Source organism: Plecotus auritus (assembly GCF_963455305.1).
Source record: "Plecotus auritus genome assembly, chromosome: 9".
Classification (NCBI taxonomy): domain Eukaryota; kingdom Metazoa; phylum Chordata; class Mammalia; order Chiroptera; family Vespertilionidae; genus Plecotus; species Plecotus auritus.
In genome coordinates this window covers 76,664,497-76,692,037 of record NC_137783.1, presented here as the reverse complement: position 1 = coordinate 76,692,037, position 27,541 = coordinate 76,664,497, and the positions used below count along the sequence as shown (strand labels likewise).

The following is a 27,541-nucleotide window of genomic DNA, read 5'->3' as shown; positions in this document are numbered from 1 at the left end:
GGGGAACCCCGTTTAGCAGTCCCCCACCTCCTTCTGGAATTCAGCTGTCTCCCAACCAGCCAACAAACACTCCTTGTGCGACCCTCAGCTGTTCTTTCTTTCTGCTCCGGGACAAGGCTCGGAACATGTCTGTCTATTCCGCCACCATTATCCAAAGAGCCTAAAGAAAATGTTTAATTTACTGTTTACACATTTTGTTCTTTTCTATTTGTTTTAGTTTTACATTATTTTATTATATTTAAGTTTAATTTGAAAGGCTTTTGTACCTTTCCTTTGTTAGACAATTTTATTTTGCCTTTGCCATCTTCAATATAAGGTATATTATTGTGCTATGATTCCTCCATTTTTTGAAGTTTCAAATTATAATAATTAGTGTTTACATTCTTCTTGTTAAAATGTTTGAAATGAATAAAACTATTGAAATAAAAAAAAAAGACCGTACCCTTTTATGTAATGATGTTTACTTTGAATTTATATTAGTTCACACAAACCCTCCATCCATGCTTTTGTTCTGGCCCTCCGGTCCAGTTTAAGAACCCATTGTGGCCCTCGAGTCAAAAAGTTTGCCCACCCCTGCTCTAGACAGTGAGAAGTGAATGTCCACAGTTTAAGCCACACAGTTTGTGGTGTCTGTTACAGCAGCCAGAATGGACTAAGGCACTGAGTTAAAGGTTACACTTTACATTGTATATTATATTACTCTTAATAGATTATTCATGCTATTATTTTTAAAGAGTTGTCAGGCAAAGCCCCAACCAACCGTTTCTTTCCAGGCTGGAGGACAAGTGCCTGATACAAGAGCCTTTGATCGATCCATCAATTCTGACCCACCTGGGTCAGTCCTGCATGCAGCAGGGTGGTATTTTCCAAATGAAGATCCATATAGGCCACTGCCCACCTCCCCCGACCCCCAACACACACACACACACACACACACACACACACACACACACACACACACTTGTCAACTTAAAACACTTTGAGGTTCCCAGTGGTCCTAGAATAAACACAAAACCTAGCAAGAGTCACCAGACCTTTCGTGTCTGGCCCTGCCTACCTCTCCAGCCCATTTGTTATATGCACAAACACACATAGGAACACACACACACACACACACACACACACACACACACTTATGCGGGCACACCAGAAGTCTGGCCTTACCATTGCCTTGTGGCACACGCATCAGCATGTGTCATTAATGGACTGTTTTACGTTTGCAACCAGCCCTTCACCGGGACCAGAGAAACAGAACTTCCTGTCCACCAACTGCCCTGAATGCCTGGGGAGGGGACTTAAGGAGGGCGCTGACATTCATTTACTGGGCAGCTATGGTGTGCCAGATCCCTTCTAAGCCCTTTGTGGGAATAAATAGATTTAATTCATTTTTTTCTGTTAAATGAGGTAGTAGAAAGAGTGATTGACTCCCTCTTCCAAATTAACACCAGAGAAATTATTGAATGAGTGAGAGGCCTGGGCTCCAGGGTGTAACAGAAGCGAGACCCTGCAGAAACTTGGGTGGGGGTGGCGAGGGTGCTGAGTGTATGCAGCACTGGAGGAGGTGGGCACTGAAGAAAGACAAGCTTTTCATGCCTGCTCTTTCCTCTCCTTGCACAGCCCTGCACAGTGGTCCCCAGGCCCTCTGGGCAGAAATCAGCCATGGCCCCACGGTCAGGGAACGGGATGGGAGGTACCCAGGGATGCAGGGGCAGGCCAGTGCACCTGGCAACCCCTCCTCATGCTCCTCATACTCCCAGACTGGGGGCTTCAGCTGGGAGTCCCTTTTCTCCCCACCCCCGGCGCTTCTCTCCAGGAGCTTATGAGATTGTGGTCCAGGCAGGTGAGCAGTGACCAGAGCTCTCCACACTGACGCTCGTTCAGCCTACAGGGCTCCTATCTTAGCCTGTGAAATGCTTATTCCCAGAAAGGTGTGGGCAGGGCGGGTTCCTTCTGGGGCTGCAAGAGAAAATCAGTCCAGGTCTCTCCCAGCTTCTGGTGGCAGCCAGCTAGCCTTGGTTCCTTGACTTGGAGACCCATACCCCCACCCATCACTGAGTCCCAGTCACATGGCCAGTGAGGGAGTCCAAATTCCCTCTTACGAGAACACCTGTCATTGTAGGTAGGGCCCACCCAACCCAAGACCTCCTCTGAACTTGATTACATCTGCAAAGGCCCTATTCCCAAATTAAGTCACAGTCACTATTTCCCATAGGCATGGGTTTGGGGACACTGATTCACCAGAGGAATAAATCGAAGACCACCACCCCAGGAGAAGTATCACACGGCACATTGAGGCCCGAGGTTGAGTGGAAACACAAGTCTCAGAGGAGCAACCTGGGTATGAAATTCCCCATAAATATGGTAAATACACACAAAAACAACTCGACACATTTTCCAATGGGTACGCTGACCCCAGGTAAATGCAGCCACTGTGAAAAGGTTCATGCAGGGTTCCTTCTGTGGCAGGTTGTAAAGAGGTCTCTTGTCCGTAACCTGTAGGGATCTCCTGTATGATGTGAGAACATATGTCTGCACTAACCACTAAGTCAGGGGACCACATGTTCTGAGAGTAGACACATGTGTCTTTCTGACACTGCCACCATGCCCCTCACTGCTCTCAGCTCTCCACCTGGAAGTCCTGCCCCTGCTGGAAGTCAATATAGGTGCATCTGGGAGATGGCTTGTTCAGTGGTGAGAGAGCTTTGGGCTGAAGGTGCAAGGCACTTGGCCTCTGGAAGTGTGGAGGTGTGTGCAGGCCTTAGGGAGGTGGGCAGGGCCCTGAAGCAGCTAAGCCTGCAGTGAGGAGTTTGTGCAGGTGACCTCTGAGGGCCAGCTCCATGGTGGAGAAGTGCTCATTGCAGGTAGTCAGTCAGCTTGTTTGGGACTCTGTGTGCTTCTTGGACTTGTGTGAGTTTTTTCTTCCCCAAATCAGGGAAGTTTTCTGTCACTATTTTTTCAAATAAGTTTTCTATTTTTTGCTCAGTTTCCTCTCTTTCTGGGACTCCTATTATGCAGATGTTGTTTAGTTTTGTATTGTTCAAAAGCTCCCTTGGGCTCTCCTCCTGTTTTTTAAGTTATTTTTTTTCTTTCCCAGATGCTACTCTGCTTGGGTTTTTCTCTACCTTGTCTTCTAACCCAGTGATGTGGTCCTCAGTTTCTTCTATTCTAGTGTTGATACTTTCCATTGTGTTCTTTATTGCCACTATGTCAGGCCAAGGCGGGGTGCCAGGCAGGGCTGCAGGGCTGCGAGGCTGGGGGCGCGCGCTGGGGCTGCAAAGCAGGTGGTGCAAGCTAGGGCCTGATCTCCGCAGGCTACCCCGAGGGACCCCACCCATGCCTGAATTTTGTGCACTGGGCCTCTAGTAAATATATAATACATGTTTTCAGGAATTTTGTCTTCAGGTCCTTCTTTCTCACTGGGCATTTATTATTATCAGTATTTATAATTTAAAGTGAGGCTGACATGTCTACCAAACAGAAGTTAATTTGGTTTTCAGGAGAGGAACTTCCCAGGATGTCATGCCTGTGCTTTGTGCCTCCTGTATCAATCCCAGTTTCATCTCCTTTGCTCATGTCACAGGAAGCTGCCCTTGCCTCACTAAGATAAACAGATCGCCCCACAGATACTTAAAATTGACAAGGACCTGCCCTGCCTGCGGTTCAGTGGTTGAGCATGACCTATGAACCAGGAGGTCATGGTTTGATTCCCAGTCAGGACACATGCCTGGGTTGTGGGCTTGATCCCCAGTGTGGGGCGTACAGGAGGCAGCCGTCAGTGATTCTCATCATTGATGTTTCTATCTCTCTTCCTCTCCCTTCCTCTCTGAAATCAATAAAAACATTATCTCTTTGTGTGTGTGTGTGTGTGTGTGTGTGTATGTATTGACAGGGACCTTAGTATCAGCATCTATTTGGGGTCGAAGACAATTTTTTTAAATATTAAAGAAAACACTTAATTAAGGCAGTGCATGTTTTTGTGTTTTGTTTGTTTGTTTGTTTGTTTGTTTTTGCAGTAAAACAGAAGAACAGGGAAAGAGAATAAATACCGTAAGTCCACCACTCAGAAAGAATAATTTGGTATACATCCTTTACCTCTATGTATCTATGTCTCTTTATTTTTATAAAAACTAATCATACTGTACATATATTATGAACTTCTCTCTGTATGTAACATATTTAAATAATGAAATAACTTTTAAAGCTTTTTATAAAATTGATTTGTATTCTGTGATAAAATGTGCTGAATATCTTGTTCTAGTCCACAGTCCTAGGTAATATAACTACTATACACAGGTAATGTGTTTTGTAGCTGTAATATATGTATATGTGCAAAGATGTAATATACATGTATATGTGTATATAGATGTAATATAAAAGATAAAACTATGCAATTATAGGCGGACTTTTATTTAAAGGAGATGACGCCACTTCTTCGCACAACTCTAGAGGGCACTATTCATTTAGACTCTGATGGTCAGTGAATATTTAACGAAAGAAGTTCAAGATAGGTATGTCGGGTCTTCTGGCTAGGTAAATTTCATAGGTAAGCGTTATGAAATGGAGAAAAGTTCAGTTAGGAGTGGTTAGTAAATAAAAACATTTTATTTGTTTCTTCTAGAAAGACCATTGGGAAAATGCAAGCTTTGAAAAGTACAGGAAAAAACGCGTCTCCTAAGTTTGCCACCTATGAGACGCCGTGGAAATTTCCACGCTAAGGGAGTTGCGGTGCCTGCTGGGAGTTGTAGTGCTGCTGCCGTGTTCCTTGCAGCGGTCAGGGCCCCGCGAGACTTCATTTCCCAGTAGGCTGCGCACCCTGGCTGCTGGCGGGACTGGCGCTGCCGCGCTGGCTGCGGAGAGTGACTTTGTGAGCGTCTGGCTCTGTGGTGGGAATGGCTTCGTTCGTGACGGAAGTTCTGGCACACTCGGGGAGTCTGGAGAAGGAAGATCTGGGCACACGGATCAGCCACCTGACCCGGCGGGTGGAGGAGATAAAGGTGCAGGCGGGGAAGCGGTTGGCAGACTAAAAAGGGACGCGGATCCTTGTGTGACGGGACGGAGAGGAGAGGGGCTAAGGGCAGACAGCGTGGGTGCGGCCGAGTCCGGTGTGGGGCTGGGTGGGAAGAATGAGGGGCAGGAAGGCTGGAAGTCTGTGGGTTGGGAGGAATTTAGAGTGGAGCTCAGATAAGGGTTGGGGCCGAGGCGGCCTGGGTCGGTGGAGAGGAAGCGGCGATACAGGGGAACGTCGGTGTGGAGTTAGGTTGGGGAGCGACGGGGTAGGGAACCGGATAGGGACGAAGGAGACCGGGAGTAGGGGGTCGGCGGCCGCGAAAGGTCCGGGGAGGAGCGTGTGGGAGGGAGAGACATGGAGACAGGACTCCTCTTCGCCTGGGAGCGCTCATTTCCTGCACCTACTCTTTGTACAGGGTGTTGATGAAGAGAATAGCTTTGGGAGGACTGTACCATCCTCCTCGTCGAAACTTTCCTTGTTGACACCTATCCACATGTTTCTCTCTTCTCCATCCCGGGGCCCTTGAGGCTGTGCCGAGTGTTAAAAACACGCGGGTGTCTCTTCTGTGGACTCTGCTGACTTGATCTTGAGATGGAGACGGAAGGGAAGGCGCGTAGCCGCACGCAGTTGCACTTGGTGCCGCAGGGGTGGCCGGGCCAGTGCGGGCCACACCTCTGCTGCTGGATTGAAGGCAGCAGGTGTGGCATGGTACCAGGAAGGCACAAACATGCTTTTAAAAAGGGTTTCCTAAAGTTAACGATCCATGTCTCTGGCATCTCTTCTTTGCTAAGGCGTAGACTTCTTCAGCACTTTTATCTGCTGGAATGAGGACAGAGGAGGAAGCCACCTTCGCGAGGCTCCTGTCTGTGTTCCCTGGGCCCGACTCACCCTTCCTCTCAGGGGTTTCTTTCCCCACTTGAACCTTCAGCCGGTTGAGAAGTACTTTCTATACTCCAAACTGGCCCACTTTCCCCCCACTCCTAGTTCTTCGATGTTGCTTATGTTGCCACTTCCCCGTCTTCTACGTGTATTTTGTTCCATTTTTCAAGTTCTATCTCAGATGTGTTTTTCTGCGGGAGAAGGATCCCCACGTCCCCTCAGGCACAGTGCACCTGAAGGACTGGAACTCCATCACTGTACTGCATTTCTCTGTTCTGGTTTCTTTAGTCACCTACTAAACGGAACTTATGTGTGGGCAAGCTTAATTTATTCTGTATCTCCCAAAGCCTTGACTAATTCGGTGCAAAAAGTATTCAAGATGTTTATTAAATTATTTGAATAAAAAGAGGTGATGGAACTCATCAACTTAGGGTTAAAGTAGGCCTTAAATTTTGTAAGTGAGAAGCTAGAAATTCATAAATTGATTGAGATATAGATTATGGATTTAATTTTTCCATTTACTTTCTTTTCAGTTAGATGTATGCTTAAAATTGGTGGCTATCATCTGAGTTCAACATGAGCACTCCGGCCCTTTCTTTTTCTTTTCTGGCATTTGTACGTAATTCTTGGGCACTGTTGGGATTTGGTGGCCATTGTCTTTTTGCACTGTAATAATGTTACGGGTCCTTTAACAGTGGGAGAAATGTGTTTTTCAAAGAAACCCATTGATTTGGAGGGAAAGTGAATGGGTGTGGGAACTGGCAAGAAGTCTCCAACATGGAAGACATACATTTTTATTTTTAACAGAGTTCCCTGCTCATCATGTTGGAATGTTCTGTCTTATAGGGTGAAGTATGTAACATGATTAGCAAGAAGTACAGTGAATTCCTGCCCAGCATGCAAAGTGCACAGGACCTGATTACCCAAGTGGATAAGCTGGCTGATGATATTGACCTGCTGAAATCCAGAATAGAGAGTGAGGTAAGAATAGTTTGTTATATTGAGTAGGTTTGTAGGGAGGCAGTTTAGCTTCCTGATTCCTGAGACAATTCAGTTCTGTACAACTTTTCAAGGCCTCAACTTTCCTTGCTGGTAGGTGGAAGTTGAATTAGATTATTTTATTTATGTATTTATTTATTTTTAAATCTTTACCCAAGGATATTTTTCCCATTGACCTTTAGAGAGAGAGTAGGAAGGGGAGGAGGGGAGAGAAACACAGATGTGAAAGAGACACATTGGTTGCCTGCTGCACTCACCTCGACCAGGGCCAAGGATTGAACCTTCAACCCAGATATGTGCCCTTGACTAGGAATCAAACCTGTGACCCTTCAGTGAGTGGCCCCATACTCTAATCACTGAGTGACACTGGCCAGGGCCAAATACTTGAATCTCTGATGGCTGTCAATCTCTTATATCTGCAGCTGGCCTTAACACATTCACATTTCAGCACAGTCTTTGTCTCTTGGCCTTCTTCTGGAAGGTTGGCCTGGTTTGCCAGTCACCACTCTGCTTCGTGTAGAATGCTACTTTCCCAGGACACACAGAATACTTGCCCAACTGGTACTGTGTCACCTTGGGACTAGTGCTTGCTAAAGTTCTTATCGAAAGTCTAGCAGGTTTTAAGAATGTTTACTATGTTAGCCAGAGTGATGTCATCACAATGAGAAGCAAGCCGGTCTGGAAACAGAAATATCTGCTTTATAATTTTAAAATACATTTTCCCCTTACATTATCTCACCAATATTTTTCCTATTCAGTTTCCTCATAGGAAAAACAGGCAGTTGAAAGAAATCAAACTGATATTTGAAATATCAGTTTGATGTCTTCAGCATCTATTTCTAAATTATCATTCAGGCCTCATTGGTATCCAAAATCAGGATGTTGAGGTATTCTAAAGGTCCTTAAGAACGACACCAAATCTCTTCTCTTTGTGATAGTTACTAGAGAACAAAAGTGAACAGATGTGTTTTCAAAGTTCTCTATAAAACTTGCATCACAAGGGGGAAACCACTAGTTTACCTGGAAAAATCTGTTCAATAGCTAGTATACCACTCGTACTCATTGAAGTTTTAATAAAAATAAATCTGTTACTCTACAAATTTGGCACAGTTCAACTGATATTTTCCATGTGTATTTGTTTGATCAATGAAGTCAATAGTGCAATCTTGGGCTGTACTTTCAGAAATGAAGTGTCTGGAACAGGAGATTAAAGGGCTCTGTAACTTTTGCTGGCCAGATTATGGCTGGTGAAATTTATTCAGTGATGGTTGTTTTATTTTGAAAGATGGCTGGTCTAAATGAGAAGGTCCAGGCCTGAACACCACACCATCTGAAGAACAGTGAAAGAAGCTGAGGTGTTTAGCTTTAGTAAGAAACTTTCAAGATTTGTAGCCCTTTCAAAGAGAAAGATTCAAATGTATGGCTAGAGAAGAGGAATTAGATTGAATAGGTAGATGTTATAAAGGGGTTTATCCAGTTATTTGGTATATTTGTTTAATATCTATAAGGTGCCCGACACTGATAATTGCAGTACTAGACAGTTTTTTTTATTTTAAAATGTGAATCTTAAGCCTGCTATACATGAGTAAAATAGCATGATACATACTAAATTGTAATAATGCAGTTAGAGAGAGGAGATGTAGCTAAGGATGGCTTTCTCCAGGATAGTGTCCAAACCAAAATCTGAAGTGGTAGATAATTAGACAGAAGAGTTAGGAAGAGTGTTGTAGTTTGACAGAGGGGGCAGCATTGCAGAAGCATGGGAGTAATGGAGAGATGTCACTTTGGAGAGTTGCAAATATTCCATATGACTGTTTAGACCAGGGGTGGGCAAACTTTTTGACTCGAGGGCCACAATGGGTTCTTAAACTGGACCGGAGGGCCGGAACAAAAGCATGGGTGGAGTGTTTGTGTGAACTAATATAAATTCAAAGTAAAGGAGCGGAGGGGAGAGCAAGAGAACCCTCCGCTCTTTCGGCTCCGCGGGCCGGATAGAACAGATCTGGCCCGCGGGCCGTAGTTTGCCCACGGCTGGTTTAGACTCAGCAGGCGTCCTCAAACTACGGCCCACGGGCCACATGCAGCCCGCCGAGGACATTTATCCGGCCCTCTGGGTGCCGCTGCCTGTCCTGCTTAGCAGCCGACTCGTCCCAGGCCCGCAGTGCGCATAGGAATTTGTTCATAGTTTTTTTTTTAAACTATAGTCCGGCCCTCCAACGGTCTGAGGGACAGTGAACTGGCCCCCTGTTTAAAAAGTTTGAGGACCCTGGTTTAGAGGGTTTGGTGGGAAGGGACGTGAGATGAGGTTAGAAAGGTAAGCAAGGACCTTGTATATCGGTGTAGGTTAGGGGTGTGGAACCTTTTTTCTGCCAAGGGCCATTTGGATTTTATAACATAATTCACAGGCCATACAAAATTATCAACTTAAAAATTAGCCTGCTATATTTGGTCAAACATTTAATTAACTTACTCCTAATGCCTTGGCAGGACTAGACCAAATGACTTTGTGGGTCTTATATAGCCTGCAGACCAGACATTCCCCACCCCTGCTGTAGGCAGTATGGATGTTGTCTCAGTGGGACTGTGGAAACAATGGAGGATTTTAAGCAAGGAGTGACATCAGATTTGAATTTTAGGAATCCCATTTTGCTTGCAGTTTGAAGAAAGGACACCAGGAAATTGAGAGAGGGAAATGAGAAGGCAGTTAAAGTAATCAGGCAAGAAAACAGTATGATGTTTCCTCAAAAAATTAAAAATGCATCTCCCATTTGACTCAGTAATCCCACTCCTAGGGATATATCCCAAGAAATCAGAAACACCAATCAGAAAGAATATATGCACCCCTATGTTCATAGCAGCACAATTTACAATAACAAAGTTTTGGAAACAGCCTAAGTGCCCATAAGCAGATGAGTGGATTAAAAATCTATGGTACATCTACACAATGGAATACTACACTGCTGTAAAAAAAGAAAGAACTATTACCATTTGCAACAACATGGATGGACCTGGAGAGCATTATGCTAAGCGAAATAAGCCAGTCAGAGAAAGATAAATATCACATGACCACACTCATTTGTGGAATATAATGACAACATAATCTGATGAACAAAAATAGATCTAGAGACATAGAAGCATTGAACAGACTGTCAAAACTGTAGTGGGAAAGCAGGGGAGAGTGGGAGGGGGTGGTAAGTGATCAACCAAAGGACTTGTATGCATGCATATAAGCATAACCAATAGACACAGACAGTAGGGGGGCAGCAAGGGCAAGTGCTGCGGAGTGGGAGCTGGTGGGGAGAGGTCAATGGGGAAAAGGAGACATATATAATACTTTCAACAATAAAGAATTTAAATGAAAAAAAAACAAGCTGGGAAATGTGAAAAAAGAAATAAAGTAATCAGGCAAGACAGGCTGGTGACCTGCTCTGAAGTCAATGGCAGTGGGGACGGAGAAAAGTGGACCAATCCTCTTGACATTTAAGAGAATAGGATCTTTTGGACTTGTTGATGTGAGGAGTGAAAGATGGAGGAATCGAGGATAACTGGGAAACGTGGTCATTGATGCCATTCATTAAAATAGAGAATCTAGAGATAGGTTTTTGTAAGGGAAATGAGTTTAAATAAAGGGTTTCTAAGGGGTATCCAAATGGAGTTGCACAGTTGAATTGTATAAAGATAAAGAAAGAGGAAGAAAGAGAGACAGTGAGAAATCAGGGTGAGTGAACTTGAAATACAATGGCTCAAACAAGATACATATTTTTTATTCGTAGTAGTCTAGGCTAGCAGTCTGATTCTACAACCTAGGGCCTAGCTGCTCTAGTAGTCTGTGTTAAGAACTGTGGAGGAGATCTGAGGTTTTAACCATTTGCAAGTCAGTGGTAGCCTGCCACTGTTTCATGGATGCTATTAGAATACATGGGTCTCCTTGGGTGTGAGATGAAGGATAGTTTATTATTCACAGCAGTAGCCACAGTTTGAGCATTTTTGCAGTGTCCTAAGCCCCAGTTCCTAAAGGGCAGTGTGCAGTGGATATATTATAGAAGAGAACTAAGTTTAGGGAACCTGGGTAGTAAGCATGCCTGCTTTTTGCTTTGGAGGGAAACACCATCTCTTATTTTCTAAGTTGCTTAATACACTAACATCCTTGAAAAAATAGTCTAGAACTAAAGACTAGTTATTGCTTCATTTCCAAGATAGTGTAGAAATGTGAGAGATCCCTAAATAATTGTTTTCCAGCAGTGTGTAGAGAAGCAGAATTGGCAGCTTTTAATGGCTTATTGGAAACTGAGGCACTCAGGCCCATCCCTGACCTACTGAATTAGAATCTGCACTTTAATACAGTTCACCAAGTGTTATGTATGTACTTTATAGTTTGAGAGCATGACTCTAGGATTTTGTTGTTGCTTGCATGGTTGAAGTTGGTCTTTTCCCCATGTGCAGATTATAGCTGGAGGTTAAGGGCAAAGAGAATGCATAGAGAAGGCACACCTATTTTCTTAAGATTCAGACTTGGAAATGGTGCACATCACTTCTGCTTATATTCCACTAGAGGCCCGGTGCACGAAATTTGTGCATGGGTAGGGTCCCTAGGCCTGACCGGTGATCAGGGTGAATCTGTGGGACGACTGGCGGGGTGATTGGGGGGCCCCTGCTGGGATCTGCCTTGGCTGGCCTGGGGCCTGTGGACTGGGGGCAGCTCCTGCATTGAGCATCTGCCCCCTGGTGGTCAATGCGCATCATAGTGACTGGTCGTTCCACTGGTGGTTCTGCTGTTCAGTTGATTTGCATATTCGGCTTTTATTATATAGGATTGGTAAGCTCTTAGACCCATGGTCACAGCCAATTGTGAGGGACACTAGAACATTTAATCTAGTTGGGTAGTCATGTATTGCTACTATGGGAGAGTGGGAAAATGGATTTTAATGAACAGCTTGCACAACACCCCATCCATGTACATGTTTGGGTTAGGAAAATGATGTGGACTTGAGATAACAGCACTTAGAAATATGAAGTCATGGGAATGAATGAGGCTGCCCAGAGAGAGTGTATAGTGATGTGTTTCTCAACACAGGCACTATTGATATTTGGGGCTGGATAATTCTTTTTTTTTTTTTATATATATTTTATTGATTTTTTACAGAGAGGAAGGGAAAGAGATAGAGAGTTAGAAACATCGATTAGAGAGAAACATCAATCAGCTGCCTCCTGCACACCCCCTACTGGGGATGTGCCCGCAACCAAGGTACATGCCCTTGACCGGAATCGAACCTGGGACCTTTCAGTCGGCAGGCTGACGCTCTATCCACTGAGCTAAACCGGTTTTGGCGAGGGGCTGGATAATTCTTTGTTGTGGAAGCTATCCTGTTCATTGTAAGATGTTTAGCAGTATTTCTGATCTCTACTCACTAGATGCCAGAACTCCTGTGACAAGTCAAAATATCTACAGTCATTGCTAAATGACCCTTGATAGAAATAAGGAAAAAAAAAAGTTTATATTTTGGGACCCACTGGTTCAGAGTAGGAAGGCTAGGGAGAAAGGAATATCAATATGTATGAAGTGGCCAGAGGGGGAATGAAGCTCCCAAAAGAAAATGAGAAGGAATGGCTAAAGAAAAGGAAGAAAATCAGAGAATGGTGTCACAGAACTGAGGCAAGGAAAGTAACTGTACTGATAAATGTAGAGTTAAAATTGATGACACATGCTTTGGATTTAGCAACAAGGAGTTGATTGGCACCAATTGTTTTGGAATAGTTTTGGGGGAATGGTGGGCGTAGAAACTAGATCAATGTGTTATAGACTGAACGAGAGGTGAGAAAGTAAGGACAGTGAATATGGGTCACTCTTGCAAGAAAGTTGTTTGTGATAGGATGGAAAGAAATAAGGTAGCTTCTAAGCAATAGCATGATTGCTGAAGTGGAGGAAATTTTTTCGTAAAAACGGGAAATTTTAACGTACATAAATCTGATGGGAGGAGCCATGCTTTAGTAAGTATTTCATGAATGAGGGGTGAAATAGTGAGAGATAAAGATATAACAAGGAAAGAAAATAATTGATATTGCAAAGTTCCTGAAAAGGTGGGACAGAATGGGAGGTGGATTCTGACTCAACATAAGAAAATCTTTCTAAGAGCTGTCCTCCTGTAGAATGAATTGGCAATGGGGATACCTTTCTAGTAATCTAGGTGAATGAGCTCTGATGAGATAACAGCTTAAACTAAGAATAGATGGTGACACGGGGATATTCTGTTGATGGGGATGGGCATTCCTGAATATAAGGGTTTGGACTAAGTGGACCACTTAAGGATTCTTTCTACAACATCCCAATCTTAATTAGCATTTAAATTTCAACATGGGTTATATTCACCTAATAAGGCTTATTGATTAGCTATGGATGCTTTATTTCTTAGATATAGTATAGCTTTAAATATACTTGTCTTGATGTGTGAATTAGGTCCGCCGGGATCTTCACGTATCAACTGCTGAATTTACAGACTTGAAGCAACAGTTGGAAAAAGACTCAGTAGTCCTAAGTTTGCTTAAACAGCTACAAGAGGTCAGTAACTTTAAATTGAACTTTAGTGTTTTGGTGGGGAGAAAGTAATTTTTTTTCTTGGTTTTATTAAATGTGTATCTCCACTCTATGGTATTTTTCATAATTTAAAAACAAGCAGCCAGACTTGAAATAATGGGTATATAAAATAAAATACCTAGTAACTACTTTCTTTTCAGTTTTCTACAGCTATTGAAGAATATAATAGTGCATTAGCAGAGAAGAAGTATGTCATTGCTGCTTTGCGTCTAGAAGAGGTATCAAATGCTTTCTCTAAAGCATGAACAGCCCTAGCTGGTTTTGCTCAGTGGATAGAGCGTCGGCCTGTGGACTGAAGGGTCCCAGGTTTGATTCCAGTCGGGGACACATGCCTGGGTTGCAGGCTTGGTCCCCAGTGTGGGGTGTGCGGGAGGCAGCGGATCAGTGATTCTCTCATCATTGATGTTTCTATCTCTCCCTCTCCCTTCCTTTCTGAAATCAGTAAAAATATTTAAAAAATAATAATGAAAATAAAGCATGAACAATTAGTACTATTCCAGTTTCTAGCCAAGTTTGTTCCATCTATTCCTTATCATTATATAAATACTAGAGGCCCAGTGCATGGATTTGTGCACCAGTGGGGTCCCTTGGCCTGGCCTGTGGTGATAGGGCCGAAACCAGCTCTCTGACATCCCTCTAGGGGTCCTAGATTGGGAGAGGGCGCAGGCCAGGCCGAGGGACCCCACCAGTCCATGATCCGGGCTGGGGAGGGATAGCGGGAGGGCTCCAGGGCGTGTCCGGCCCTTCTTGCCCAGTCCCAATAGCTGGACCCCAGCAGCAAGCTAACCTACCAGTTGGAGCATCTGCCCCCTGGTGGTCAGTGCACATCATAGTGACTGGTGGAATGGTCGGATACTTAGCATATTAGGCTTTTATTATATAGGATATTCTAATTGCCCTGAATCCAAATGGAATGTTTAACAGTGATTCCATTTCACTACTAGGCACAGAAATGCTTGAAGTTATTAAAATCCAGAAAATGCTTTGATTTAAAAATGTTGAAATCTCTCAGCATGGAGCTCACCATACAGAAACAGAACATACTCTATCACCTTGGCGAAGAGTGGCAGAAGCTGATTGTGTGGAAGTTCCCACCATCAAAAGGTGCTGCTGACCTCAGGTGGACTGCTTTGCTTAATCTGCCTGGACCAGTTTGGCCTCTGAATATATGCTAAATATTTTCTATTGGTAGATGAGAGATCTATTAATCTTGCAAGTCTATATTGAGTTCTCATATTAGTCCAAATGTTTGTTAGGATTAATTCATTTGGATCTCTAAAGTGTCCTCACTTTATTTCCTTTACATCTCTCTGTCTGTCCCTTTCAGTAGGAAGGAGCAGAGAAGAGAGAAGCTTATTGGGTGGGTGGGGTCCATGTGGTGAAGGTATGTAAGACCACACAAAGCTTCCATTGCATAGTAGGATGATCTCGTTCCCCACAAGCCCTAATCCCAACAGTCTGTCTTGGCTAGAAAGCTTAAAGAAGCTGTTCAGCCATTCTCTCTTGCTGAGGAAAGAAGACTGGGATCAATGAGACAAGGATTTGGCTCAATTTTTCTCTGTCTTTGAGGGAAAATAGTGACAAAATCATGAGATGGGGGTGCTTTGCAAGATGAAGAAATAGTATAACTCTGGCCCTGGCATTTATTTGTATAACTATTCTCAGTCCCTCTGCCCACCTCTGGATGCAAGACCCCTTCAATTTGTCTTGTTTACACAAAAGTGAAACCTTTGAGGGTGTACTAGTATGTAAAGGACATGGCATTAAACCTGATATATTTTCCAACACTAACTCTTGAAATTTAGTCTGTTTCAGGGGATACCTCACAGTCTCTTCTTGTTCCCTTTTCCATATTCACTTTGGCCTCCATACACACACACACGTATTTTAGAGAAAAGAATCTGGACATTTTTAGATTCTATTTCTAAGCAGACTGTAAAATTATGAGAAGATAGCAGATTTTTTTTAACACACCCTTCCTGTTAAACTTGTTTAACAGGCTATTCTCTTTACTTGGTAAGAAAGAACAAAAAAGAGGAGGTCTTACATGAAAGTAGGGTCTCACTTTCATTCCTTGCCTTCATTCAGTCATTTAGTACATATTAAATAGCATTTATTGTAGGCGCATCATCTACTTTTGCACTTAGTTTGATTATTTGAGCATACTGAAAATGTAATTTTCTGTTTTAAAATGTTGTTAAGGACATATATGTAATAACATTTGGTTGCATTGGAAGTGTATTATAGTACAACTACATATTTAGGAACTGAGTAGAGCATGGGCCCTGAGGAATAGAAGTAGGAATATCTTGCATTGCTGAGACAGCTGATATTTTTTTTCCTTTTTCTTAGATACCAGCAACTTAGAATCTTGCTTACAAACAGAACTTCACTTATGCACTGAACAATCTGAAAATGAAGAGAAGCCCCCTATGCCACCAACCAGTTCTGTCCTCTTGGCATTTTCTATTCTTGGAGAGCTACATATCAAGCTTAAATCATTTGGTAAGGGACACTACTTTGTTTCATTTACATGAAATCTCAGAAGGTCCAGTATTAAAGGAATGACAGAAAATATAAATATAAATATAAAATACTAGAGGCCCGGTGCACGAAAATCCGTGCACTCTCAGCCCGGCCTGTGCCCTCTAGCTGTGCCATCTGGGGATGTCCACCTGCCAGCTTAGGCCTGCTTCCCGGGGGAGCAGGCCTAAGCTGGCAGTCAGACATCCTTCTGGCAGCCCTGGAGCTCCCCAGGGAGCGGGCCTAAGCCGTCAGTCGGACATCCTTAGCGCTGCCACGGAGGTGGGAGAGGCTCCGGCTTCTGGCTGAGCGTTGTTCCCCCTGTGGGAGTGCATTGACCACCAGGGGGCAGCTCCTGCGTTGAACGTCTGCCCCCTCGTGGTCAGTGCACATCATAGCAACCAGTCATTTTCGGTTGTTCTGCCATTAGGGTCAATTTGCATATTACCCTTTTATTATATAGCATTCTCCGGATAACATTGATGATAGATTGTAGGGTTTGGCCTCATGATTCATCAAATGGAATTGTCATAAGTATTAGTCTTTTTCTTAAGGGCTTAGTTACTTTTTTTGTTTTATTTTTTAAACTAGCTGCTGTTGTTTATCTTTTTTTTTAATAATTTAAATAAAAATCTGTAGATAATCTGGGAAACTTCAGTGGGAAAACCTTCAGTGCATAATATATGGTGTGTAATGTCATATATGTATTTTTGTTGTTAGACTCAAAAGATCTTTTTTTTTACATACTTTTATATAAAAGTTTATTCTAGTGATTTTTCATGAGTGTTCATATAATTTTTCAGGGCAGATGCTGCTGAAGTATGTCCTTAAGCCTCTGGCATCTTGCCCCTCCCTTTTTGCTCTGGTAGAGAGCCAGCCTAACCTCATCATCATTCGTTTTGAATCTGTGATGACTGACTTGGAGCATCCGTCACCATCTGAAGTTTTTGCAAAAGTCAGGCTGGTACTGGAAGTGCTCCAGAAACATCTTCTAGGTATGTATCTCTAAGGGTTTTTTATATTTTGGAAAAGTCATTATGGTTTTTGAAAGTAAATATTATTTCAGAGTAGATAAAATGACCACAATCTGAGTGGAAGATTAGAGGTGAGGTTATGCCATGGGAACAAAATAGTTACCTTCTTATTTCTTGCTCTACTTTGTATTTCTTCTCTGCCCTATGTTGACAGGTAGGGTTATCAGCGTTACCCCAGATTCTATATTTGTAATGCTTAGTTGAATTCTAGGCTGCCCTTCTCTCACTTGACTTCTAGTAACCTCACATTTTGGAACTCTTGCTTTTATTATAGGAGAAACAGAAATGAACCAAGTGCTGGTTTACATATTTTAGTGGGAAAATCCCTTCATATGACATAAACAAACTAGGGTTAACATAGGAAATGAATGACATCCAACTGAAACTATTGTTTAGGTCTTTATATATTCTCATATGAAATAACCAGTTTCTGTATTGCTTAAATCATTTTTTGGTTGTCATACTAATAAAAGTAGTTTCTTCTGGTGTTTTATTTTAATACTTTTTTTGTGCTTGTTTGTTTTTTATGTAGTCAGTTTGACATACCTTTTTTTTGCTTTTCTTAGTTGAAATGTCTTATTGAATAGTTAAATCAAGCATTCTTGCTGTGGAGAGAATAAAACAGAAATTCTACTATAGTTTATATGCTTTCTTGGCAGTCATATACTAGTACATAGCAAATAAATATGCAAGGAATTCTTTCTAATTTTGATAGTAGAGAATAAAAAATCTCAAGGCTTGTATAAATTACCAAAATCCCAGGTAGTTTTCTTGTTCCTTCACTTAGGGAGATAATAAATACATGTTTATTTTTATTAGATATAAGCAGTGTTTTAAACAAAATATCCAAGGATTGAAAGAAACCAGAAAAGTGATTCAATCCAAATATCTTCTCTATAACACTCCCATCAATTGACTGTAAAACCAAGCTGAGCACCTTTAGTGAAAGAATCATTTCCTCTTGAGGCATTTTACTTTACTTTTGGGCAACACTATGAAGTTTTTCTTTATTTTTCTAAAAATCTCCTTTCTATATTAAATACTATTACCCAAAACACCCATATTGCACATTAAATCTTTAGTGGAGTGGTTTAAAAATGTATTTGAAATACACTGCCTTGTAATGTCTGATTTATTGATACTGTTTCTATTATATGGAGCTATATAGAACAAGTCTAATTCCTATTACACATGATGGACTTTAAAATTCTTTACAGAAGCTGTTATTTCTCCTATATTTTATCACCAATATAAACATCCTTAGGGTTTTTTTTGAATGACATAGTTTTAAGTTTCCCTTTATCTTTATTGATAACGTGAATATACTCCATTTCTTCTATAGTCCTCTTAATAAGGTATAGTGTTCAAAACAGAATGAGTATTTTAGGTGTAGTCTGAGCCACTTCAGAATACTATGGGAGCATTTATGCTCTCCTTCTCAGTTCCATGGTTCTTACAGTATAGCCAAAAACGGTTACTACACAGTTAACTCATAGAGCTTAAAGTAAATGTAAGTCTTATGTCATACTCAATGTAAATTGCTACTTTTTTTATCTAACACTTGAACTTGATTTTTAAAAAATTCACCTTAATCTTTGATAAATTTTTCTTGATACAGTTTTATAGTGTTTACTATTCCTACTTTATTTGAGTGCCTAATTGTTAGTTATGTTTTCTTATAGTTCAACTTGAGGCCCGGTGCACAAAATTCGTGCAAGGGGTGTGTGTGTGTGTCCCTCAGCCCAGCCTGCACCCTCTCCAATCTGGGACATCCCTCTCACAATCCAGGACTGCTGGCTCCCAACTGCTTGCCTCCTGCCTGCCTAATTGCCCCTAACCACTTCTGCCTGCCAGCTTGATCACCCCCTAACCACTCCCCTGCCAGCCTGATCAACGCCTAACTGCTCTCCTGCCGGCCCGATTGCCTCTAACTGCCCTCCACTGCCGGCCTGGTCGCCCCTAACTGTCCTCCCCTGTAGGCCTGGTCACCCCCAACTGCTCTCCCCTGCTGGCCTGGTCACCCCTAAGTGCCCTCCCTTGCCAGCCTGGTCACCTCTAACTGTCCTCCCCTGCAAGCCTGGTCGCCCCCAACTGCCCTCCCCTGCTGTCTCGGTCACCCCTAAGTGCCCTCCCCTGTAGGCCTGGTCCCCCCCCAACTGCCTTCCCCTGCAGGCCTGGTTCCCCCCACAACTGTCTTCCCCTGCAGGCCTGGTCACTCACAACTGCCCTCCTCTGCAGGCCATCTTGTGGTGGCCATCTTGTATCCACATGGGGGTGGCCATCTTGTGTGTTGGAGTGATGGTCAATTTGCATATTACCTCTTTATTATATAGGATCTAAGTCAGTAATGATACTGTTACCTGAAATAGGGCCATAGCAGATGGGTGTTCTGGGGAATTACAGTAGAAACCACTTGACAGTTTGACCCTGTTTCATTAAATTAATTAGGACTCAACCTGTTGTTTTGCTTTTTTTTTTTTTTTTTTAATTCAGAGAGGAAGGGAGAGGGAAAGAGAGATAGAAACATCAGTGATGAGAGAATCATTGATTGACTGCCTCCTGCACACCCCCTCCTGGGGATTGAGCCTGCAACCCAGGCATGTGCCCATGACCAAAATCGAACTCAGGACCTTTCAAATCCGTAGGCCGATGCTATATCCACTGAGCTAAATCGGCTAGGGCCTGTTTTTTTATTTGTAAGTTTTCTTAGTACCTAGGATATTCAGAGCAGAAGACAACTTAGTATTGGTAGGTGCTTTTCTAATGTCATTATGCATTTTAGGCTTTTCTCTTTTACCATTTATTCTTTCCCTTCTGGCTCAGAGAGCATCAAATCATATTTAGACTCCTTAGTTCTTTTTGGAATCCTCTACTTTCTTTGGGTTTTACTTATTCTGAAACTTCATAAAGGCTTTTGCCCTTTTATATTTGAATATGTATTTTTTTCTTTCATATTTTCTTTATTATTAAGCATGATTATACCAACAACAAAGGAGCTTTTAAAAGAGGAGAATGAAAATTATTTTGGATAGAATTTGGCAAATGGATAAAAAGCCTTAAGATGTTTATATCCTTTAAAGTAGGATTTCAACTTCTAGGATTCGGCCCTAAAGAAATAATCAGTCCAAATCAAATGTGTGTGTGTGTGTGTGTGTGTGTGTGTGTATGTACGTGTACATGTATACGTGCACGTGTGCACATATTTCGCAAATTCATATTTATATTTATTTTTGTATGAGTCTGAGGAAGGAAGAATACCAACCAAACTTAAAATGTGTCACAGGCAAGGAGAGAAAAAAGATAAGCTTGTGGGTATGGAGAGGGTAAATTTGGGGTTTTCTTTATAAACCTTAGTAGTGTTAGTCTTGTAATAGCAAGCATATTTTGCTTTTGCCATGATTTTCTAGAAACTATAAATTACTAAAATTTACGAAGAAGCAGAAACTCTGAGCATACAAATAATTATAGAAGAAATTTGAAAGTTTGTTAAAGATTTGGCATTAAAAAGGTCACCATTAGGCACCGAAGGTTTATGGCTAAATTTTGTGTGTTCTTCAATTTACAGAGAATCCCTTTTTAAATTAAGCTCTTTGGTCAATAGAAAAAGAGAAGTGCCCTAATTAATTTTTAATAAACCAGCCTAGCCCAGCTGTCATGGCTCAGTGGTTGAGTGTTGACCTATGTACTAGGAGGTATGCCCAGGTTGCAGGCTTGATCCCCAGTGTGGGGTGTGCAGGAGGCAGCCGATCAACGATTCTCTCATCATTGATGTTTCTGTCTCTCTCCCTCTCCCTTTCTCTCTGAAATCAATAAGTATATATTTTTAAAAAACAGCATAAATTTAATACCAACATGTAATAAGGGTTGCTTACTCACAGATAAAACACTATAGAATGATTTTACCTTTGATTTATAAATGCAAACATTAAGAAAAATTAAATAAATCCAATAGTGCCTTTAAAAAGGACACATTCTGACCAAGGGTTTATTTTAGGAGTGCAAAAGATGGTTCAGCATAAGAAAACTATTATGGAAAATGTGCCAAAATTAGTGCCATTTGCCAATAAAAAACTAAGCAAAATAGGAATATCATCATTTTTAATAGTTTGGTGAATGTTTATGATATGATCTTAAGGTGGAGGAAAGGTACAAAATGGTTTATATGGTGTGAGCCAAACTCTCTTCTCTGGTATGTTTGCATATATCCATTCAACAAATATTTATAGAGGAAGGCAATGTACTAGCTGCTTATATCACTTGGTAAATGCATTTAGGTGCTGCGGTCTAGGTCAGCATTGTCTAATAGAAATAAAATACAAGCTACATAACGTAATTTAAAATTTCTAGTGGCCACATAGAAAAGTTAAATGAAATGTGAACTTACAATTTAATAATATATTTTATTTATCCCAATATATCCAAAATATAATTTCAATATATAATCAATATAAAAATTATTAATAAGTTATTTTACATTTTTATATGAACTTTTCCAGATCTGATATTTTATACTTAAGTGCATCTCAATTTGGATGTAAATTTTCCCTAGAAATACTTGGTCTGTATTTAGATGTCATAAAATTTACAGTTGAAAAAGTAAGTTCCATGTCCAAGTTCCAAACATACTGAAAATTTAGTTGGAAAAGTAGGTTCTATACCCAAGTTGTTCCAGATATACTAAAAAATTTTCAGTAGCTGTGTTGAGTACCAAAATAATCATTTTCCTATAATATTTTCACCTACACCAACGGATTTAGTTCATCCCTTTTAAATGAATTGATTTGACTTTAAAGCAAAAGCATATCAGTTTCAAAACTGGCTGAGTTAAGGAAATTCACTAACCCATGTACCAACTTACTATTCTTAACATAGAATTCAAAGCAGTTTTGCATAAAATTTTAAAAAGTTCTAAATTTATCAATAGCAGAAAAGCATTCTTTAAATTCTTTTGGTATTTTTGACAGACAGTTTACAATTAAAATCTTCTGCATTTTGAGTTTTGTTAGAAAAATGATAATATTATTATTGATCTGTAGTACTATGAAAAGGTTTAATTTCAATATCAATTCTTATGAGGTCACAAATAAGCTTTCTTTCCATGGAACTTCACATTTAATTTGTTCATATGCAATGTGATCTAAGTGGAAAACATTGCCATTTTTTATCTCTGATTATTGAATATTTGGCCAGCATTTTGTTCCAAGAAAATCTTGAAGATAAGTATTAATAGAATAGTCTATTCTAAATATAATTCCCTCATAATGTGTTGGAAAAACACCACCATACAAGGTATACTATAGAAAAGGTATTGAAGTATTCTGTTTACTAGACTAGATATGCAATAATGTAATGTGTTTTACTTAGGATAAAAACTCAGTTCCTTTGCAGAGATGAAAAAAGGTATTTATTATTAAAGAACGGGGATTTTATTCTAAACTAGTTTCAACTTTATATGCAGAATTTCTGAGTACTTTTCATAGAATCAGATCAGTACATTAGCAGTAGATAATTATAATGTAGATGGCTTAATACCTTATTGTTATAGAATACAGGCAGTAAAACAGTGCAGATGATACATTTGAGCAGTGAAAGATAAAATAATGATTGTATGCCATGCTTTACCCCCATGGATTCAGTTGAGATAGTTATAGAATTACCTGTGCTGTTTTCTTCCCCATCATCTTACAACTAAAGAATTCTAGAACACTAGGGAACTTGAGAATAATCCAGACTGTGAATTGTTTCTTATTTAAAACTTTTTCTTTTGAATTCAGATTTGCCTCTTGATACTGATCTAGAAAATGAAAAAACATCTAAGATCATATTGGCTGAGATGCTTGGTGACATAATCTGGGAGGACTTGTCTGAGTGCCTCATTAAAAACTGTTTGGTTTATTCTATCCCAACAAATAGCAGCAAGTTACAGCAATATGAGGAGGTAAGAGCAGAGATATCACAGGAGGTTTTAAGAGATTAGGTTCTTATTGGTGTCAGGTTTTTTTTTGTTTGTTCGTTTTTTTTTTGGTTTTTTTTTTAGATCTTTAGTTCTTTAGTAACATCTTTTAAAAAATTATTCATAAGGAATAGAAACAAATTCCTCATAACTTCCTTTTCTCCTGGCTTTCTACCATTTGATTGGGAAGCACCCTCTTACTAAGTGTATTTTCTTTAGTAAGATACTTTTGAAAAACAATTATCCTTGTATTTATACTTGTATCAGGTATAGTAGTTACTATGTGACACTACTCGTTTCTTTTTAGTCTTTCCATGAACACTAAAATAAGTATATTTATTTTAAAGGTCTTTGTACCCTAACCAAAAAGAATCAAATTTCTATTGAAGATACTCTTCCTAATTAATTTAAGGCAGGAAAAAAAATGTATGTAGTTTTATTCCTAGTAATTGATGATTTGTTCTAAAACTTAAATGACCAGCTGGTCCTGTTCTTTTTATTGGATTTGAAATTTTAATATTGAAATGGAATATATGTATATAATTATTGTTTTTTTCTTGTATTTGTCAGATCATACAATCCACTGAAGAATTTGAAAATGCCTTGAAGGAGATGAGGTTTTTAAAAGGAGATACTACTGATTTGCTAAAATATGCCCGTAACATCAATTCTCATTTTGCTAATAAGAAGTGTCAGGATGTGATTGTGGAGGCTAGAAACCTAATGATCTCTGAAATTCACAACACTGTGAAGGTATTTGGGTTATGGTATATTACACAGTGTTCAGGAAACAGCTCCTTTTTGAGATGAATATGGTAGACTTGAAGAGGGCATGACAGTTGCTGAGCTCATGGTGGGAGTTATTAATCTTCTGAATGTTCATTTTCTTACCTTTAAAGTGGTCCTAATATTTACCTCTTTCATAGGGTATTGTGAAGTCCAGATAAAGTAATGCACATGAAAGCATTATATAAATTGAAAAAGTCTACATAAATGTAATGAATTACTATTGTTGAAATTAGATAATATGCCAACCTATAGGTTTTTCTCAACGTCATTACTTAATTTTTAGTACACAATTTTGTGACAGGTAGGCTTTATTTATGCCCAGAGATTACATTCTGTTGTGAAAATGTTGACTTCATCTTTTAGGCACTAGTTTTGAAGTTAAAATAATAAAAAGATGTGAACTATGTAAAGTGTAAACAAATTATCTGCAAAGTTAATGGACTGATTAATTTGCATTGAGGGTGAGTTACTCCTTTGATCTTAGATATTTCTGTGTGTTCATTTCTTTATTTTCTCTTCATACCTTACAAATATAAAGTAATATTTGGTAAATGTAAGGTATTATTAATTTAAAACAACACATTGACTAAGGTAATCTCTTAATAGAAAATTGCTCAGCTATTTTTCTTCTATCACTGCAGGTACTCTACTCTTTTTCCCTCTATCCCTTCTGCCATATTCCATCGTCCTTGGGAGTAACCTGTTACTGTGTCCACTTTAGCTAGCCATTTGAGAGCATAGATAGAAGTAACACATTTTGAGGTAATTTTGGATTGTTAAGGGAGTTGAAATCTACTTATTACCAGGAATTGTGCTGTGGGTTTTTCTAACATAAATATCACTTGATTATGTCACTCTTTTGCACAAATCCAGTGGCTTCTCATCTTATGTGAAGACAGACCCAGTAACCTTACAGTAGCTATAAGGCCTTACATGATCTGTGCCCCCATTGCCTCTCTAATTCCAGGTGCTATTGTATTGGGCTTCCATCCTTGGTGTTCCCTGAATTTACTAGGACCACTGGTTGCAGAACCTTTGAGTCTCTTGTTCCCTTTGTTAGTAACATTTTTACCACAAGTCATGCTACATGACTTGCTCCCTTTTCTGACCATGCTTTAATATTGTGACCTCTGCCCTGGCCAGTGTGGCTCAGTTAGTTAAAGCATTGTCCCGTGCACCAAAGGGTCATGGGTTCAATTCCTGGTCAGGGCACATACCCAGGTTGCAGGTTCAATCTCCAGTCTGGATGGGCATGGGAGGCAACCAATCAATGTTTCTTTCTCACATTGACATTTCTCTCTCCCTCTCCCTTCCTTTCCAAAATCAATAAAAACATATCCTTGGGTAAGGATTAAAAAAATAATCCTCCTCTAGAAAATAAGCTCCATAAGGGGAGGGTTTTTTCCTTACTGGGTATGTCCAGCACCAAGAAAATACCTGGTGCACACCACTATATACCTAGAATTCAGTAAGGATTTGGTAAATGAATTAATATATATCTCACTTGCCTCTGTCATAACTCCGTGATGTAAATAGGATTATTACTGTATTGCTCTGTGACTCTGAGCTAAATATTTTAACCTTGTTTGGACCTCATTTCTCTTTTCAGTAACATGACAAAATTGAACTAGATAATGTGTAAGCTTCTTATTCAACTAATTCTTACTTTCTATAAAACTACATTTTTTTTTTTCTGAGTGCCCAAATCCTAATACGTAGCTTCTTCTAGATCAGGGTTTCTCAACATGGCACTGTTGATATAAGAACCAGATAATTCTTTGCTGTCATGGGTTGGCCTGTAGGAAGTTTAGTGGTATCCTTAATCTCTGTTCACAGATGCCACTAGCAACTTTCCTGTTGTGATAACTAAAAATGTTTCCAGACATTGCCAGATGTTCCCTGGAAGGCAAAATTGTTCTTAGTTAAGAACATCTGCTGTAGATTCTAACCTGGTTCTTTTTCTTGGCATGAAGGCCCTGCAATTAGATACTTTAAACTGCCCAGCTTTGAAAAGCTCATCTTCCTTTTTTCATAAATCATTTTAATTTCATTTGCCTTTCATAGTCTTAATCTAAACTTTCTCTAAAACAATTCCCTATGTGTACCCACTATTTTCGCAAAACATCTAAAGTTGTGTTTTGTTGTTGTTTTGTTTTTACATTTTAACCTGACAGGTGTCATATTAGACCTTATATTCTTCCATCTTGAGGTTCCCTTACCCTCCTCATGAAGTTACTGTTTTGAGTTGTTGTATTCTGGGTCCACTAGTTTTCAGACAAACATTATCATTTTTCTAATCATCTCTATAATTATATGTTTTCTTCTGCATTCTAATGTTAGCCATAATTTTGACTAATAGGTCCCTGAAATTTGTATTATATAAACTTCATAACAGCACTATGAAGTAGATACTATTATACCCTTTTACAGATTTGGAAAGCAAGTCTGATGACTTAAACATTTTTATCAGACTGAACTTTTTCTGTCATACATTTTCTATAGAGGTCCAGTATATGAAGAGCAGAGCTGCTGCTCTTGCAGTGGGATTAGGGAACCTGTTGCTTCTACATGCTTAATCTCTCCTTTTTTTTTTTACCCCTAGGGCATCTTTAAGCAGCAAGGTTTGAAAATCATATTGCAGTACAATTTTTCTTTCTTGTACAATGAGAAAATTGAAGTCCAGAGTGGTTAAATGACTTTGTCAAAAGTTAGGGTAAAAAATATCACTGATGTTTCCAGATTAACAGCCTTTATTTAGTCTTGACTAAGTCTGGGAATTTTCTTTTCTTTTTTTTTTTTTTTAAATATATTTTATTGATATTTTACAGAGAGGAAGGGAGAGGGACAGAGAGCCAGAAACATCGATGAGAGAGAAACATCGATCAGCTGCCTCCTGCACACCTCCCACTGGGGATGTGCCCGCAACCAAGGCACACGCCCTTGACCGGAATCGAACCCGGGACCCTTCAGTCCGCAGGCCGACGCTCTATCCACTGAGCCAAACCGGTTTCGGCAAGTCTGGGAATTTTCATTCGTATAAGTGTTAGAGAGGCTTTATTGGTTTTGTATTCTCACCAAATTAGTGCACAGAAGAATTGGAAGAATTGTAGTAAATAGTAAAAAGAATTGCTTATTTCTGGTGACATGCTCTCAACCTAAGATTGAACAGTCATTAAAATACTGCCATGTAGAGGAAGGGAGAGAAGAGAGTGAGAAACAAAGATGTGAGAGAGAAACATCAATCAATTGCCTCCTGCACATGCCCCGACTGGGTATCAAACCTGAAACCTAGGTATATGCCCTGATCAGGAACTGAATCCACAACCTTTTGGTGCATGGGACAGCATTCAACCAACTGAACCACCTGGCCAGGGCTATACTCAAATCTTTCTATTACCCTATAGAGCCATAGCTTTATCATCATATCTTATTCTTCACTATATGCTTGCATTTGAATTATTCTGAGGATAGTGCTTTTTCTGTTTCTATGTTGAATCTTAGATTATTCCTGACTCTAAGATAAGTGTGCCTGACTTACCCACCCCTGATGAGGATAACAAGCTTCAAATACAGAAAATGTCCACAACTCAGTGCAATGAAATGGTGAATTTACAGCCTGAAAATACATTGGACCAACATTCCTTTTCTTTGCCCACTTGTCGTGTTAGTGAATCTGTGAAGAAATTAATGGAACTTGCCTATCAGACTTTACTAGAGGCAACAACCAGTAGTGATCAATGGTAAGAGTTCTGAGTTGTGTGAAC

General features: G+C 40.3%; 1 protein-coding gene across 3 annotated transcripts in view; it reads left to right on the top strand.

Annotated features, from left to right (window-relative positions):
- Positions 1-4,810: 4,810 nt before the first annotated feature.
- ZW10 (zw10 kinetochore protein) overlaps positions 4,811-27,541 on the top strand; it is a 34,425-nt gene continuing 11,694 nt past the window's right edge. For 2 of the 3 annotated variants that reach the window (XR_013961594.1, XM_080687182.1), the window contains exons 1-10: positions 4,811-4,994; positions 6,734-6,868; positions 13,341-13,442; positions 13,619-13,696; positions 14,423-14,582; positions 15,831-15,983; positions 16,805-16,996; positions 22,810-22,973; positions 23,559-23,741; positions 27,279-27,517. Coding sequence is in view for 2 of the 3 variants with exons in the window: in XM_080687182.1 (XP_080543308.1) it covers positions 4,890-4,994; positions 6,734-6,868; positions 13,341-13,442; positions 13,619-13,696; positions 14,423-14,582; positions 15,831-15,983; positions 16,805-16,996; positions 22,810-22,973; positions 23,559-23,741; positions 27,279-27,517 (1,511 nt within the window). In the remaining variant the exon portion in view is untranslated. The remainder of the gene's footprint in view (positions 4,995-6,733; positions 6,869-13,340; positions 13,443-13,618; positions 13,697-14,422; positions 14,583-15,830; positions 15,984-16,804; positions 16,997-22,809; positions 22,974-23,558; positions 23,742-27,278; positions 27,518-27,541) is intronic. The other variant, XM_080687183.1, reaches the window with a different exon arrangement.